This window comes from Salvelinus alpinus, chromosome 31 (assembly GCF_045679555.1).
Source record: "Salvelinus alpinus chromosome 31, SLU_Salpinus.1, whole genome shotgun sequence".
Lineage (NCBI taxonomy): Eukaryota > Metazoa > Chordata > Actinopteri > Salmoniformes > Salmonidae > Salvelinus > Salvelinus alpinus.
Window position 1 is genome coordinate 6,390,226 of NC_092116.1, and position 16,573 is coordinate 6,406,798.

General features: G+C 43.3%; 2 protein-coding genes and 1 long non-coding RNA gene across 5 annotated transcripts in view; 2 read left to right on the top strand and 1 right to left on the bottom strand.

Moving 5' to 3' along the window:
* The window catches only part of LOC139561004 (echinoderm microtubule-associated protein-like 3), a 29,012-nt gene extending 18,432 nt beyond the window's left edge, over positions 1-10,580 (bottom strand). The window contains exons 1-2 of one of the 3 annotated variants that reach the window (XM_071377800.1): positions 10,394-10,580; positions 10,174-10,284 (exon numbers count right to left, since the gene is read on the bottom strand). In XM_071377800.1, the coding sequence (XP_071233901.1) occupies positions 10,174-10,198 (25 nt within the window). In that variant the 5' untranslated portion in view covers positions 10,199-10,284; positions 10,394-10,580. Of the gene's footprint in view, positions 1-10,173; positions 10,360-10,393 lie in introns of those variants that run through there. The other 2 variants (XM_071377802.1, XM_071377801.1) reach the window with 2 other exon arrangements.
* Positions 4,178-7,584, top strand: LOC139561005 (uncharacterized). The gene is made up of 2 exons (XR_011672041.1): positions 4,178-4,288; positions 7,192-7,584. It is a non-coding gene; the product is annotated as an uncharacterized lncRNA (long non-coding RNA).
* Positions 10,581-11,946: 1,366 nt separating the features above from the next.
* On the top strand, positions 11,947-16,448 carry ecsit (ECSIT signaling integrator). The gene is made up of 7 exons (XM_071379368.1): positions 11,947-12,040; positions 12,341-12,490; positions 13,789-14,200; positions 14,333-14,614; positions 15,125-15,273; positions 15,496-15,601; positions 15,763-16,448. The coding sequence occupies exons 2-7, from the start codon at positions 12,362-12,364 to the stop codon at positions 16,038-16,040; spliced, it is 1,356 nt and encodes a 451-aa protein (XP_071235469.1). The 5' UTR covers positions 11,947-12,040; positions 12,341-12,361; the 3' UTR covers positions 16,041-16,448.
* The last annotated feature ends 125 nt before the right edge of the window (positions 16,449-16,573 follow it).

Consider the following 16,573-nt stretch of genomic DNA (forward strand, 5'->3'; position numbering starts at 1 on the left):
ACTTTGGTGAGCAAGAGTTTATTTAGTCTTCTAGGGTAACATTTAATGACAGAAGAGAAGCTACATGTATCTAAATTATATACAAGCTGACAAAAAAAAAATTTGCCTACCAAAATGTCTGAAATTATAAGCAGAAACATCTAAATCTGGCAAAATAAATCTGTCACCCCGTCAAAAACTCATTCAGCTGTCTCTGACTGTAGCCTGCAGCGCATTTTCTATATTAGTGGGTTAGGGTCGGGTGCGGGTCACAGATTTTCACTTTAGCCTATCACATACGGTGCATTCGGAAAGTATTCACAACCCTTCTCTTTCTCCACATTTTGTTACGTTACAGCCTTATTCTAAAATGGATTGAACAAAGCAAATTCTTTAAGTCAATCTACACACAATACCACATAATGACAAAGCGGACAGGTTTTTAGACATTTTTGCAAATGTATGAAATAAAAAAAACAGATATACCTTATTTACATATGTATTCAGACCCTTTACTATGAGACTCGACATTGAGCCCAGGTGCATCCTGTTTCCATTGATCATCCTTGAGATGTTTTCTACAACTGGATGGCCTCCATCATTCTTAAATGAAAGAAGTTTGGAACCACACACTAGAGCTTCCTAGAGCTGGCCGCCCGGCCAAACTGAACAATTGGGGGAAGAAGGGCCTTGGTCAGGGAGGTGGCCAAGAACCCGATGGTCACTCTGACAGGGTTCCTCTGTGGAGATGGGAGAACCTTCCAGAAGGACAACCATCTCTGCAGCACTCCACCAATCATATCTTTATGGTAGAGTGACGAGACGGAAGCCACTCCTCTGTAAAAAGCACATGACAGCCCACTTGGAGTTTGCCAAAAGGCACTTAAAGGACTCTCAAACCATGAGAAACAAGATTCTCTGGTCTGATGAAACCAAGATTGAACGATTTGGCCTGAATGCTAAGCGGCACGTCTGGATGAAACCTTGCACCATGCCTACGGTGAAGCAAGGTGGTGGCAGCATCATGCTGTGGGGATGTTTTTCAGTGGCAGGGACTGGAAGACTAGTCAGGATCGAGGGAAAGAACGGAGGAAAGTACAAAGAGATCCTTGATGAAATCCTGCTCAGGACCTCAGACTGGGGCGACGGTTCACCTTCCAGAAGGACAACGACCTTAAGCACACAGCCAAGACAACGCAGGAGTGGCTTTGTTGAGTGGCCCAGCAGGAGCCCGGACTTGAACCTGATCGAACATCTTTGGAGACCTGAAAATAGCTGTGCAGCGAAGCTCCCCATTCAACCTGACAGAGCTTGAGAGGATCTGCAGAGTAGAATGGGAGAAACTCCCCAAATACAGGTGTGCAAAGCTTCTAGCGTCATACCCAAGAAGACTCGAGGCTGTAATCGCAGCCGAAGGTGCTTCAACAAAGTACTGAGTAAAGGGTCTGAATACTTATGTACATTTGATATTTCAGTTTATTTTTTAAAACGTTTGCAAAAATGTCTAAAAACCTGTTTTTGCTTTGTCATTATGGGGTATTGTGTGTCGATTGATGGGGTGGGAGAAATGACTTAATACATTTTAGAATAAGGCTGTCACGTAACAAAATGTGGAAAAAGTCAAGGGGTCTAACGCTTTCCGAATGCACTGTATAGTCGGGCGGTTGCGGATGGGTTATCAGCTATTGCGGGCGGATGAAAAAAATGAAATGCTGACCCGCGCACCATTAACACACACACAGAGACAATGATTATCACATCCTAACTTCAGGCCAAACACATGTACGAAAACAATCTCAATGGAGCAACAACACTCCCACAACCCCAGTGTTTCTGCAGGAAATGGGGCTTAAACTTCATACACAAATGACTGACGTAAACTTTGCACAGGACAAACATTGTATGACAGTGTGTGTATAAGGTCTTGATTAACCTCAGATTGTGTGGGCCTGCACCTCTGAATCATAGGGCTTTGCACATTATCGTTAATATATTTTAATGAACACAGATATTAACGATAATGCACTATCATTATCTGTTGTGAAAGGAGCCATACTAGTAGTTCATGCCAATAATCACAGGTCTGATCTAAGCAAACATTGCTTCTATGAGTCATAGGGGGGGTATGAAAGATGTAGCCAAGAAGGTGGGCAGAATCTTTGAGCAATTGCATGAATGCCAATATACTGTATGTAAGGTTAGCCTTGCAATATTAGCCCTCTCCTGGTAGCCCCACAGCTGCTGTTGCTAATGCTAACCATTCAAACTGCCACCACTAATGAAACCGATAATAAAGAGCTTCATTCCAATACATGTACCTATAAAGCTAGTGTGCGGAGTATATTTTTCATGGAAAACAGTATCTGTCATAAGACTCCTACAGCAACCAGTGGGTGTGCCGGTGGGGTACCTATAACGTCTTCACCATAACAATTGGGTGAGAGACCTTAGCCATTTTTAAGATATACTACATGACCAAAAGTATGTGGACACCTGCTCGTCGAACATCTCATTCCAAAATCATGGGCGTTAATATGGAGTTGGTCCCGCTTTGCTGCTATAACAACCTCCACTCTTCTGGGGAGGCTTTCCACTAGATGTTGGAACATTCAGCCACAAGAGCATTGCTGACATTGGGTACTGATATTGGGCGATTAGGCCTGGCTCGCAGTCGGAGTTACAATTCATCCCGAAGGTGTTCGATGGGGTTGGTGTTCGATGGGGTTGAGGTCAGGGCTCTGTGCAGCCCGAACCATGAAAACAGCCCCAGACCATTATTCCTCCTCCACCAAACTTTACAGTTGGCACTATGCATTGGGGCAAGTAGCATTCTCCTGGCATCCGCCAAACCCAGATTCGTCTGTCGGACTGCCAGATGGTGAAGCGTGATTCATCACTCCAGAGAACGAGTTTCCACTGCTCCAGAGTCCAATGGCGGCAAGCTTTACACCACGCCATCCAACGCTTGTCAAAGCGCATGGTGATCTTAGGCTTGTGTGCGGCTGCTAGGCCATGGAAACCCATTTCATGAAGCTCCAACAGTTATTGTGCTGATGTTGGTTCCAGAGGCAGTTTGGAACTCGGTAGTAGTGTTGGAACTGAGGACAGGCACTCAGCGTTCCTGTTATGTGAGCTTGTGTGGCCTACCGCTTCGTGGCTAAGCCATTGTTGCGCCTAGACATTTCCACTTCACAATAACAGCACTTAGAGTTGACTGGGACAGCTCTAGCAGTTCAGAAATATGATGAACTGACTTGTTGGAAAGGTGGCATCCTATGACAGTGCCACGTAGAAAGTCACTGAGCTCTTCAGTAAGGCCATTCTACTGCCAATGTTATTTCCTATGGAGATTGCATGGCTGTGTGCTCAATGTTATACACCTGTCAGCAATAGGTGTGGCTGAAATAGCCGAATCCACTAATTTGAAGGGGTGTCCACATACTTTTGTATATACAGTGTACCTTGTAACTATGCATGTATTCATGATGAGGCATCAGCTCAAGAACTGTTGCAGTTCAAGCCACAGGCCATCTTTGACTTTAAGGGGGATGTTCAAGAACGTAGCCAATAGCACTCCTGAACACATCGGGAAGTAATTAGAGGTTTGTGTTCTTGGTCCGTTTTTAGGGGAGGTATGGTATTTATAGTTGTGAACGGGAGCAACAGATGGGGATAGGATGTCCAGGAGGCGAAAGGGAATAGGGGAACATGTTTCCTTTCTTCCTGTGCAATAATGCTGTACTTTGTTAAAGAGAACCAGCGAGGGTTATTTGCTTACACACACGGTAACACACACACTGAGGCTAAGTGTACAGGCAGCTCAACTCCAATCTTTCAGCTCTTTCGCCAATACTTGGGCAAAAGATCAAAATTGGGCTTCCTGTGTAAACGTAGCCTAACAAGCATGCACACACACACAGCTATTACACATTTCCCTGCTTCTCTTTTTTGTTGTTGTTACAACTGGCCTGAGGGTGAGTCACAGTAGTTTGGAAGAAGCTGGAGAGGAGGGATTCACAATGGCTGACTAGACGGGGCTGGAAGCAATCGAGAGTTGGCCACAGCTAGAAAGCTGAGTTGGAGTGTGGTCTCTGGTCTGATTGGAGTGAGTGAGTGACACTCTCTCCCTCCCTCCCTCCCTCTCTCTCTCTCTCACTCCCCCTCGATGACAGTGAGAAACTCATACTACAAAATTGTTATTCAAGCGCTCAGTTAAAGCCAATCCAGGGTTTGTCCAGGGTTGAACGACATATCACAAAGACAGATCAGAAGCATCACAAAGACGATATGCTGATAAACGACAATGCTGGTAGGAAATGAAAACAACATTCTCTGCTGGCTTTATACTGACTTGATGACAGTGACTGAAAGACCGTGATTGAGTGAGAAAGTAACAACACCTTAAACTACAAATTGTCATTCAAGGGCTCAGTTTAAGCCAATGTTTTTCAGAGATTGACGCCTTATCACAGAGACAGATCAGAACCGCCACTGATTATTGGCTGATAAAAACAACAATACTGGCAGGAGAAGAAAACGACACAATTACGACTGAATCTTGAGTGCGGTCAGGTTTCGAGCTAGTTTATAACCTGGTAGGATGTTGCTCTAGTCGTCAATTTCACTATCACTTACTGTATATGCTGAGTGGCCTGGGTCATCTCATGTCTTGTTCCATGAGGAGCCAAGAGGGTTTGGACAGAGCAAACGGACTCTTTGTTCAGAGTGCATTTGCCCAAGCCGCTACCTTTCTCATCCAATTTGGAGAATGTTTCAATTATTTTGCTCAGCTCCCTCTCAAAAAGGCACTCGTGCCCAGGCCGACTTTTTGAGAAACGGTAGTTTCATTCAAGGAAAAAGTACTTTTTAATCAAGGTAGGGGTTTTATGGTTATGGGGACGCTATCGTCTCTATCTTTATGTTTAAAAAAAAATGTTTTCTCTTCTCCAATTCCACTTTATTCTTATGTTGCTGTATCAAAGTCAATTTCCTATATATCTAGAAGGTCACCTTAATATTATGGGCCTATTTGAGTGATTTATCATAATCTCCACCCGGCACAGCCAGAAGAGGACCTCCCCTCGGAACTTGGTTCCTCTCTAGGTCCTTTCTAGGGAGTTTTTCCTAGCCACTTTTCTTCAACATCTGCATTGCATGCTTTTGGGGGTTTTAGGCTGGGCGTCTTTATAAGCACTTTGTGACAACTGCTGATGTAGAAAGGGATGTGTCAAATAAATGTGATTGATTGATCATTGTTATTTCATTGTCGTTTCAAACAGTCTAAATTGAGAAGTGGCTATTTTTCCAACCCAGACTCTCGGTAGAGTCAGCAGTGACAGCTGGTTGAGTCTCTCTCTCACATACACAGACACACGGCGTCTTCCCACAGTTCGCCCACCCTGTCAGCTCCTTCCTGTGAACACCACCACCATGGCGGCATCACCACCTACAGAGAGCGTCCGTCCCCGTCACTCGTCCTCGGGACCCGTGTGATCACGAGCACGTCGCCACCACAACACATCCTGTGCCGTACTGTACTCCCCTGCACGGGCGGTGGGCGACGCCGTCTTCAGTCTAACTCATCACTCTGAACCCGAAACAGACAGACATGTCACAGTCGAACACTCGCTGTCTCACCCCGCGTTAGAGAATTTATGCAGGGAAATGAATACTGCCTGCTGGTATACCTCCCTGTCCCAAGTTCAATAGAAAACACTTTTTTTTACGATCAGACCTTATTATCATATGAGAGAATTCAGAGTAGAATTGTCTGATTGAATGGCGGTAACTGTGGACTTTCATCTTCATCCATCATAACACACCCTCACCAAAGCCTACCATATAATACTCTGTACTTGATACCAGCTGAAGATGAAATATTGGCCGCAAATATTGAGGCTAAACACAAGATAAAGAGGATCTAAGCAATCTAAAAATAAAGATTTAAAAACGCACAAGGAGATTTTTCTTGAGCTGTTTGGGGTCAACACTGTCACTGAGCTGATTGTGATGCCAAGTCGAAATCAGAGGGAAATTATGCAAGACCAGGCTTGCTTTGCTTGCAGATAACAAAGCTATGAAGTATTCTGTTGACTGCTTGTACAGGCAGCATAAATCTTACAGAAATAGAGGTATGATCTCTCACACACACACACAGAGAGAGGATGGTAGTGCAAAGAGCTTCTGGATATAGTCAACTGTTAAAAGCCCCTACTTTTTTCTCTGTCAATTAAAAAATATCTGAGGTGGAGTTTGTTTTTATATGTTTACAGTAGATTTCGGCTTTATATGGGTGATTAATGTAACAGCTTGGGGTACTCGAGGGACTGGGACACAGATCTTGTCAGAACAATGAACCGATTTGCAATTTGTGAGAAACACAATTATAAACTGCAATGAAAATGCAGTATTGAATGAAGTTATCGCACATTGACATGTTCTTAGACCCTCGTCAGCATTGATTTGTGATTGGTGACTGAGCAGCATGGTAGTGTCAGCTTGCTGTGGAGAGAGACAGAGATGCCAGTGATTTGATGGACAGTTCAGCCTAACGCCCACAGATGCAGACAATGACCCCTGAATGTAAACTTGCTGACTCACACTGACACCCCGATCCTTCTTACTGAATAACACATAGGGCTGATCTGAGGGCAGTTTTGTTTCTTAAGCCCTCAAATGGTTGAGTGTAGGATTGCTGTAGGGTGAGCTGATCCTAGATCTGTGCTAACAAGGACGTATTCTAGTCAGCGAGACATACTGACAGACAGGCCTTGCCCACAGATGCTAACGGGGCGTCTGCCCACGTGATGTTGACTGTTCCCCTGTGTGTTCCCCTGTGTGCCTGACCGCCCACTATTTTACAAGACGGTAAACAAAACATCAGCACATGAGATGGGACAGTAACAGATGTGCCACAATGGCTCCCATTGAACTTCGTCATTATAGAAGCAGTAAAAGTTTCATTGTCAAGGCGCTAGCATAACCAATGCCACTGCAAAAAGGAGGCATAAACAATTTGTATAACAGCCACAGACTGACGTTTTTGTCCCATTTAAAACCATGGCGAAGACATTTGGAGCCCAGATGTTGGGGTTATCACAAATTGGCACATGCATCGTGGTAGGGGATACTCTTAAAACTAATAAACATCCTGTTTCAATATGCTGATGATGCGAATGACTTTTTAACGAGTTCCTTTCTTGCTTAACCTAGGAACATGTGAAGTTTCTCCGGTGCAGCTGATGGTCCAACAACTACAGTAACTGTAGAGAGACAGATGCAAACTGAGGAGCAAATCTGGCATCCAGCAATTTGTTGGCATCGAAATGGAACTTGATACTTTGTAGCCTCCTATCCATTTGGGAGAGTAACAAAGTAACATTCAAGATAACATTCAGTTTCCCACGCCTGCCATTCCATTCACTTGAACCTCACACACCCGATCTCCGGAGAGACTATGGGGGATGGAAGTTACTTTGTTTCACACCTGTCTATAGAATACAACAAAGTGCAATTTCATGATTGAAAACAGTGAGCAAGAACATGTTGTATGTACTATCAGAGTGTTTTGCAATAAAAATCCCCTGGCCCTGGGTTATCATCAAATGGATGTTACTCATTTATAACAATTGCAAACATATGTTTTCTGTTTTGCAATTGCATGTTATGCACATAAAGTTTACATGCTGTTTTGTAATTTGCAAAACGGATAAACCCACATAAGTAACTGTTCTATTGAGTGGGCTTGACAGGTGAAAAGCACACAGCAAATTCTCAAGTGTTAAATCAACACAGACTGTTAAATGTCACACTGTTACAGTGTCTATATGGGTCCACACTTTTCAGTGTTAAATGAACACTTTGCTTCGTGTAAAGCCTTACTTGCATATTTCCCAGTGTGCCTTGCCTTTCGAGTGAATTGCAGAGTTACCATCCATGACTGTATTTGTCAGTGACAGAGACATGGTTGTTGCATTCATTCATTTTCCGACCTGTGGCCTTCACCTAGTGAAATCCTAAGTGAATATGTAATCATTAAAATACAATTATTTAAGACAATAGAATATGTATTTCATAAGGCTGTATTTTAAGGGCCTAGTTTAACCTTAATTCGGTGGCCTGAAACTCATGGTTTACAGGCCACACCAGGCCTGCAACTCACATTATTCTGGCTTGCAAAGTGACTTAATTCCTATTGGAATCCAGCCAGAGTGGGGATCTCCAACGTTTTTAATTTTTATTCAGCCGCAACCTGCATTCAGAAAGACTGCCCGGGATTAGGAAAACCAAGAAACACTACACGGCCCAAAGTATGAGGACACCCCTTCAAATGAGTGGATTTGGCTATTTCAGCCACACTCGTTGCTGACAGGTGTATAAAATTGAGCACATAGTCATGCAATCTCCATAGACAAACATTGGCAGTAGAATGGCCCATACTGAAGAGCTCAGCCACATAGTGGTGGGCCACACAAGCTCACAGAACGGGACCGCTGAGTGCTTGAGCAAGTAAAAATCATCTGTCCTCGGTTGCAACACTCACTACAGAGTTCCAAGCTGCCTCTGGAACCAACGTCAGCACAATAACTGTTGGTCAGGAGATTCATGCCAGGAGAACGCTACCTACCCCACTGCATAGTGCCAAATGTAAAATATGGTAGAGGAGGAATAATGGTCTGGGGCTGTTTTCCATGGCCGAGCAGCCGCACACAAGCCTAAGATCACCATGCGCAATGCCAAGCGTCGGATGGAGTGGTGTAAAGCTCGCTGCCATTGGACTCTGGAGCAGTGGAAACTCGTTCTCTGGAGTGATGAATCACGCTTCACCATCTGGCAGTCCGACTGACAAATCTGGGTTTGGCGGATGCCAGGAGAACGCTACCTACCCCACTGCATAATGCCAACTGTAAAATATGATAGAGGAGGAATAATTGTCTGGGGCTGTTTTCATGGTTCAGGCCCCTTAGTTCCAGTGAAGTGAAATCTTAACGCTACACCATACATGTTTCCACATGACAATGCCCCAATGCACAATGCGAGGTCCATACAAAAATGATTTGTCGAGATCGGTGTGGAAGAACTTGACTGGCCTGCACAGAGCCCTGACCTCAACCCCATTGAACACCTTTGGGATGAATTGGAACGCAGACTGCGAGCCAGGCCTGATCGGGCCAACACCAGTGCCCAACCTCACAAATGCTCTTGTGAGGTTGGGTCCCTGCAGCAATGTTCCAACATCTAGAGGAAAGCCTTCCCAGAATAGTGGAGGCTGCTATAGCAGCAAAAGGGGGAACCAACTACATATTAATGCCCAAGATTTTGGAATGAGAAGTTTGACAATCAAGTATTCACGTGGTGTATTAGACTACCTAAATCATCTAAACCATTTCAGTAATGGGTGCAATAAGGCCTAGTAACAGATAGGATTAGTTTAGAAAAATGTGTTATTCATAATTGATTAGCATAAGATTAATGGATCAATGTGCATGCAAAAACATTGAAACAAACCAACAACAAAAAAATCAACCTGCAATTGAGCACGCTGGGAAATATGATCAAATATGGCCGTGGTTTTGGTTCAACTCTGGTTATTAAAGGGGCAGAGCAGTCAAAAACGAAATTTCCCTGTGTTTTATATACATTTCCACATGAGGTTGAAATAATACTGTTTATTCTGAAAATTATGATAATACACTTTTCCTGTAGCATGTGTTTGAAAAGAGTGCATGAAATTTTTGCTTGTTTTGCTGGGTGGGTTTTTTGGACCGCCTGTATAAATTCATAGAGTTTGCCCTGCTCTCTGCCAATCATAATAGCTAGTTCAGGTTACACATCCCTCCAGTTAAGCTCTGCCAATTAGTCCCCTCTCTCAGACCATGCCCAGGAAGTCCTAGCAAAATTGTTGCTTGAGAAATAGCATTTTGCTAAGAATACATTTTTTGTTGATTTTTGACAATTTTAATTGAAAACTATCACATTAAGGTACTTAATTGTTACCGAGAAATTATTTGATATTGAGATAAAAACAGCTGCATAGGGACTACACTGAGGTTCTTTTAATTCACACCATCAACACTAGAAATGTTACAATGAAAAATCTAAACTAGGTAACACTGGCCAATTTACTGTGTAGAGTACTCAAAATTAAATAAATATAAGGTTACCTAAAAATAAGATTTTAGATGCTTGACTTACCTAGACTATTCGTAGAACCATCCATGATTGCTTGTCCAGGAGTTATTTACTGTTTCTAGTAGTGAAGTTTGTTTTTTGGTGTATTTTCCATACTGTATGCCGCTGCTTTACCTGAGGGTGTCAGAAGTCGTTCTTGAGAAAAGAGAGGAGGCACGCATGGCAACGAACGTACGCAGTTGCCGGAGAGGATTGGCCTAAAAAAATTCACTCAAATACTTACTGTACATAAATCCAGGAAATGAGCTGAGCATCGGGTGGGCAAATGCACAATCGCCCAATAGATTCACATCGCACTAGAATTGCCAAAAATATTCTCCTGGAGACAAGGATGGGTTAACTATCCCCTCGTTTTTATATGACTACACGTGCATGCAATAATATGCTTCTTACTGAAACTTGTAACACAACTTTTTGGGTTACATACACCGAATGATGTATATAAACACTGGATTGCTAACGCTATGTATTGGCCATTGAAATGCTCCGAAGAAACCGGTCGGCCATATTGGCACTCCCCAGTAGGAGCAGTCCTCCATAGGAATTAATGCAATTCTACATTATTTCAATTAAATAGACATAGACAAAGACAAAATTACATGTATTTAACTATTTTGTCGTTGTAGTGGGGACAGTAACATTATTCATCGAAAAAAATGATACTTTAGAGAATGTTTGTAAATATTTCTCTTTCATTTTTTATTTGTGTTTAGCTGACATAATATAATGTTAAAGTGTCTGTAATAGAATACACGTGGCAGAAACGAATGTAGACATTAATAAGTGTATTTCTATAGTTTCCCCCACAAAATTACGCCGGTAAGGGAGTGCCAGTATGGAGGTGAGGTGGCTTCGACACAGTGGCCCCAAATAAGTATTCTAGTGTATATATAAATCATTGGTTACACCCCCCTGTCGTCCAAAAGTTCTGTTCAACTGATTTGATTTTCACATAGATTTCCTGCCGCCTTGTAGCGTGTTTGTGTACTGCATGTACACATAATGGCGGAATGGAAGTCGGCGTCCTTGTTTCTGTTATTATGGGGGAATGAAAACGTGGTTGAAACAGGAAATGCACCCGGCATTCTTACAGAAACACTTTTGAGGAGATGGAAAACTCGTATTAAAGTGTAATGTGTACGTTGCCCATGCGTCGTCAATGTGCCACCTTGCATTCTGGGCGATTATGGGACAATGAGAGCTCTCCTACAAGGAGTGAATGGGAGTCAATTGGGGGTTTGCTCAAAAAGTACAACATTACAAATATTTTCCGAGATGTGAGATAATTAACTTGTTCTCTGTAATATCGTATAGCTTTCGAATCGTGACATGATATACTTTCGTAAAAATAGGCAGGTTTCTCGACTCATACCCTGACTATTCTGCACATCTATAACTCCAGTGTTTAATTGCTATATTGTAATTATGTCGCCACTATTGCCTATTTATTGCCTCACCTCCCTTATCCTACCTCACTTGCACACACTGTATATAGACTTTTTCTATTGTATTATTGACTGTATGTTTGTTTATTCCATGTGTAACTCTTTGTTGTTGTTTGTGTCGCACTGCTTTGCTTTATCTTGGCCAGGTCGCAGTTGTAAATGAGAACTTGTTCTCAACTAGCCTACCTGGTTAAATAAAGATGAAATAAAAATAATTTTTAAAATTACGCGATTAGTCGACAGTCTGCTGGGTGGGGTGTTATACGTTCCTCCATTCATTATCAAATGGGATTCCTATCTCATGCATTCTGTAATATCTCTGGTCCTTATACCACAGCGGTTTCAACATGGAGGTGCCCATGGAGAGACATGTCTGAAGGAGACTTGATACAAAGGAGATTAACCTCACCCTTTCACGTCCCCGTGTAAGTATAGCGCTTCTTTCACACACACATTGATAACTTGAACATGGCTGCTTATAGCTAGCGTGAAGATAAGTACTTAGTTAACTAGCATTCCACAGTGCGTTACAGTATGTCGGTTGTCTCTTTTACTGTCAATGATCGTGTCATGCACCCCTCAAAACCACCGAGATTGATCAGCAGACTGCACTTATTTGTTTGCAATTTGTAACAATAATCATGTTGATGCAGATTTATAATAGTGTACATGTACTATTTGTCCCATCTGCTTATCTTATTCATCATGTCACTATTTTCTCTTAGGATCCACATGATGCATGTACTATGAACTGTGCCCGCTGTCTACTACGGCTCCAGAGTGTAGGGTTCCTGGCCCCCTCTGTCAGAGCAGCTGCCCTACTTCAGCCAGCCACAGCACTGTCCCAAATAACAGTACACAACACATGTGGTCAGGTAAGAACACTCCCGAGAGGGGGGGGATTAAAATATAGTCCTCTTTAAAGTAAACTCCGGGGTAATGCACAGATAACGACAGTTAAAGATGTCGTGGTGTCTTTGTAGTGCACGATTGCCTTTGTCTTGTAATATGTGGATCTCATAGTATAGACTATGAGAGCTTCATAAGCGTTCATTAATTGTGGGGTTTGAATAGTGTGAGAAGAACGTGAGAATCATAACAGGGTACAAAATCAATTCTAGCTCTTAAAGAAGCAGTAGCCTACATTGGGTGTACAATTTTCAATTACAGTATTATTTAATCTGTAGTTATTCTTCTGCCATTTATTCTGTTACCAATAATATTGACATGTTAATACTATCTTCGGATTGCATTTAGTTAAAAGATTAGACGTAATTCTAATCTATTAACTTCCAAAATGCAAGTAGGTATAGTTAGCTGCCCGATAACACGTTCTGATGGAATGGCTTGTCCTGCACTTTGTAAAAACCTTTCGAAACATAGCAATGTGAATTCAAAAGAGGACTCGAACCACAAAATAGATGAAGTGAACTGAGTCCTCTTTTGAATTCACATTGCTATGTTTCGAAAGGTTTTGAGGAATTGATTTTGTACCCTGTTATGATTCTCACGTTCTTCTCACACTATTCAAACCCCACAATTAATGAACAGCTTATGAAGCTCTCATAGTCTATACTATAGATCACATATTACAAACAAATAATCTTTCACTAAAAACACCACACATTTTTTGTCGTTTCTGTGCATCCTTAAAAAATATATATATGTTGAAAAACGGCATACGTTTTTTCCGCAAGCCTTCACATCATAATTTTCTCTCTTTTGTGGCACCAATGTGAGGGTTTAAGGCGGGGGAAACGGTGTTGAAGTAGTCTAGTGTGTGGTGCGAGAATAATCACAAGCGAACCTGGGGGGCTTTGTGTTCACATTGGCCTAAAAAAGGGAACCGGACCGCGAAATACAAGCAAACCGAACTTTCGAGATGCTCAGTTTGGTTCGCTTCGGGGGCTATTTTTGAGGGTTCTGCGTTCCTTTGGAGTGTTCAGTGTGAACAACAGCACACAAAAAAAATCTCAGGGGGACTAAGGGTATAACCCTTAGGAAGTTTCCCAGTTAATCACATCATGGTCGTTCGTTTTTGAGTTGATAATGATCATTATCCTCAATTGTAGGGTTAGGATGACTACAATATCAAGTTAACCTTTTATGCATTTTGTTTAACTATGTCGACTGCTTGTATCTCCTCGTCAATGTATATCTTTGTTGTCAACAGGCACTCAGGCGTTTCCATGGCAGCCCTGGATGTTATAAGAGCCAGCCTGTACCCACGGACCCTGGTGAAGCGCATGAGGATAGAATAAAGAAGGACAAGTCACTGATCACTCACGATGACCTGTTTGAGAGGGTGGCCAGGGAGGCCAAGACTAAGGCCACCTTCAACAGAGTGGTGGATGTCTTCAGTAAGAGGGACATACGGCGTCGGGGTCACGTAGAGTTCATATACGCTGCCTTGAAGAAGATGCCAGAGTTTGGTGTGGAACGGGACCTTACAGTCTACAACAAGCTGTTGGATGTCTTTCCCAAGGAGGTGTTTGTCCCCAGGAATTTTATCCAGCGCATGTTCAACCACTACCCCCGACAGCAGGAGTGTGGGGTGCAACTGCTGGAACAGATGGAGAACTATGGTGGGTGGGGAGGGAGTGAGAGATTGAGCCAACCGTTTTTCAGAACAGGGTCTTTTAAACGATTAAAATAAGTAGCTAGTATATTTTTATTGATAGACTTTTTGTCATGCATTCATTTTGTTGTGTCATCAGGTATCATGCCAAATGTCGAAAGTAAGGTCCTGATCGTCCAGATCTTCGGGGACAAGAGCCACCCGATGAGGAAGTACCAGCGCATCATGTACTGGTTCCCCAAGTTCAAGCACGCCAACCCCTTCCCCGTCCCCCTGCAGCTCCCTGAGGATCCTGTAGATCTGGCCCGCCTCAGTCTCAACCGCATCGCCAACGACCTGGACGCTAAGGTCACCGTCTACCAGATGCCCTGTACCGACATCTCTGAGTCAGGAGAGGAGATCACCTTCCCCCACGTCGTAGGTAGATAACCAAAGTTCCCTCTCCTTTTACATACAAACTCTGATCCGAATCCAAGGTTTTCTCACTCTTTAGTTGAATGGTTTTCAGTTGATATAGCTCGTATTTTTGTGGTCAGCAAATATTTAGGTTAGCAATGATCAATGGTATTAGAGCATGTGTCAAACTCATTCCACGAAGGGAAAGGGGGATACCTAGTCAGTTGTACAACTGAAATGTGTCTTTCGCATTTAACCCAACCCCTCTGAATCAGAAAGGTGCGGGGGGGCTGCCTTAATCGACATCCACGTCTTCAGCGCCTGGGGAGCAGTTATGAATTAAGGTCACTGATTAGTAAGGAACTCTCGTCACCTGGTTGTCTAGAGCTTAATTGAAAGGAAAAACCAGCAGACACTAGACCCTCCATGGAATAAGTTTGACACCCCTGTATTGGGGGGTGCAAACATATGATAAACGTTGTTTCTGTCATCTCAATGTTAATTCCTATCTCTCTGCTCTTTCCCCCCGTGTTAGGGATCCAGAGCCCAGACCAGATGGAGCTGCTGGCTAAACATAACCCCAACAGGCCTGTGTTTGTGGAGGGCCCCTTCCCCCTGTGGCTGAGGAAGATCTGTGTCTACTACTACATACTCAGGGCTGACCCACTGCCCCCTGAGGAGAAGGTGGGAGACCCTGTGCAACTCTGTTAAAGCCAAAGGAATGATAACATGGTGTATTTGTAAATAATGGTGTATATTTTAATGGTAGCATTTACAATGTTATCATTTTGATGATGAATATTGCCTCAGTAGTATCTGTCCCGTACTATTACAATAGGGTTATTGTATGTTTTTGCTTGAGCAGTAACAGTTGATTTATTACCGTACCCGTTTTCTCCCTGTCAGGTGGAGGAGCCTTACGACCCTGAGAGGTGTTTCGACTACCCTCTTCAGCTGGACCTGGACTTGGACCGGGACATGGGGGACGACGACAGCTTCAACGTGGAAGACGGTAAGATAAAACACCTAGGACCTAATCAGTTCAATTCAACAAAGCTTTAGATATCTCACAAACTAAAGTGATGCTGGGCACAGCTGTAAGAATCCGTACAGGACTTTAAGGTGCAGTGGTGTATCGTAAGTGGTAAAGGATATACGTCTTGTTTTCTGCAGTGGATGAAGGGCCGGTGTTCGCCATGTGTATGACGAGCCAGGGGGATCAGGCCACCCTGAACCAATGGATCTCAGGCCTGCAGGAGACCAACCCCATCCTGGGCCGCGTCCCTACCCTGTTCCGCCTGGAGGCCGGTCCCAGGGAGCTCCAGGGAGTGGCAGACCCAGGACCCGGGTACAGGGAGGAGGGCGAAGAGGAGGCAGAGACACAGACGGAGGTAGAGACAGATATTGTTGTGGAGGAGGAGCATCGGCGTAGCCAGGGAGTGAAGCAGTGACCAGCGCCAGGACTATGATACAGCTCACTTCACTACCAGAGATTACCCGGAGAGCTAGCTTTCTGTCACAGCGCATTTATCATAACTAGGAGTTCTTTTTGTCAGGTCACTTCTGGCCCTCATCATAACATCTGGTAATCATAGGATGTCTTCAAGTTAAAGTGGATGTAATACCTAATTATAATGTACCCACCTATAGTCAACTCATGTATGATCTTTCAAGAAACCAAGCTTAAGTTAGCTATTGGGAAAATACTGTAGATGATATGTACGGCTGTAACCTGATGCCCTCAACTAATTTGATGTTTCTGTAAGAAGGCCTTTGATAAGACTCTTGAAGGAACTTTGAATTTGCACTGTGTCAAGACATGCTCAAATCAACGCAAAACAATAAATGATTTACTTCTATAGACGTTTCTTTTGTATGGCATGTAAGATGGATGGTAACATATCGAACGAGTTTTGTTTCACAGGCCTCTCCCAGCCCACCTTACTTGATAACACCTACCTCCCATTAAATCATAGAACCACTT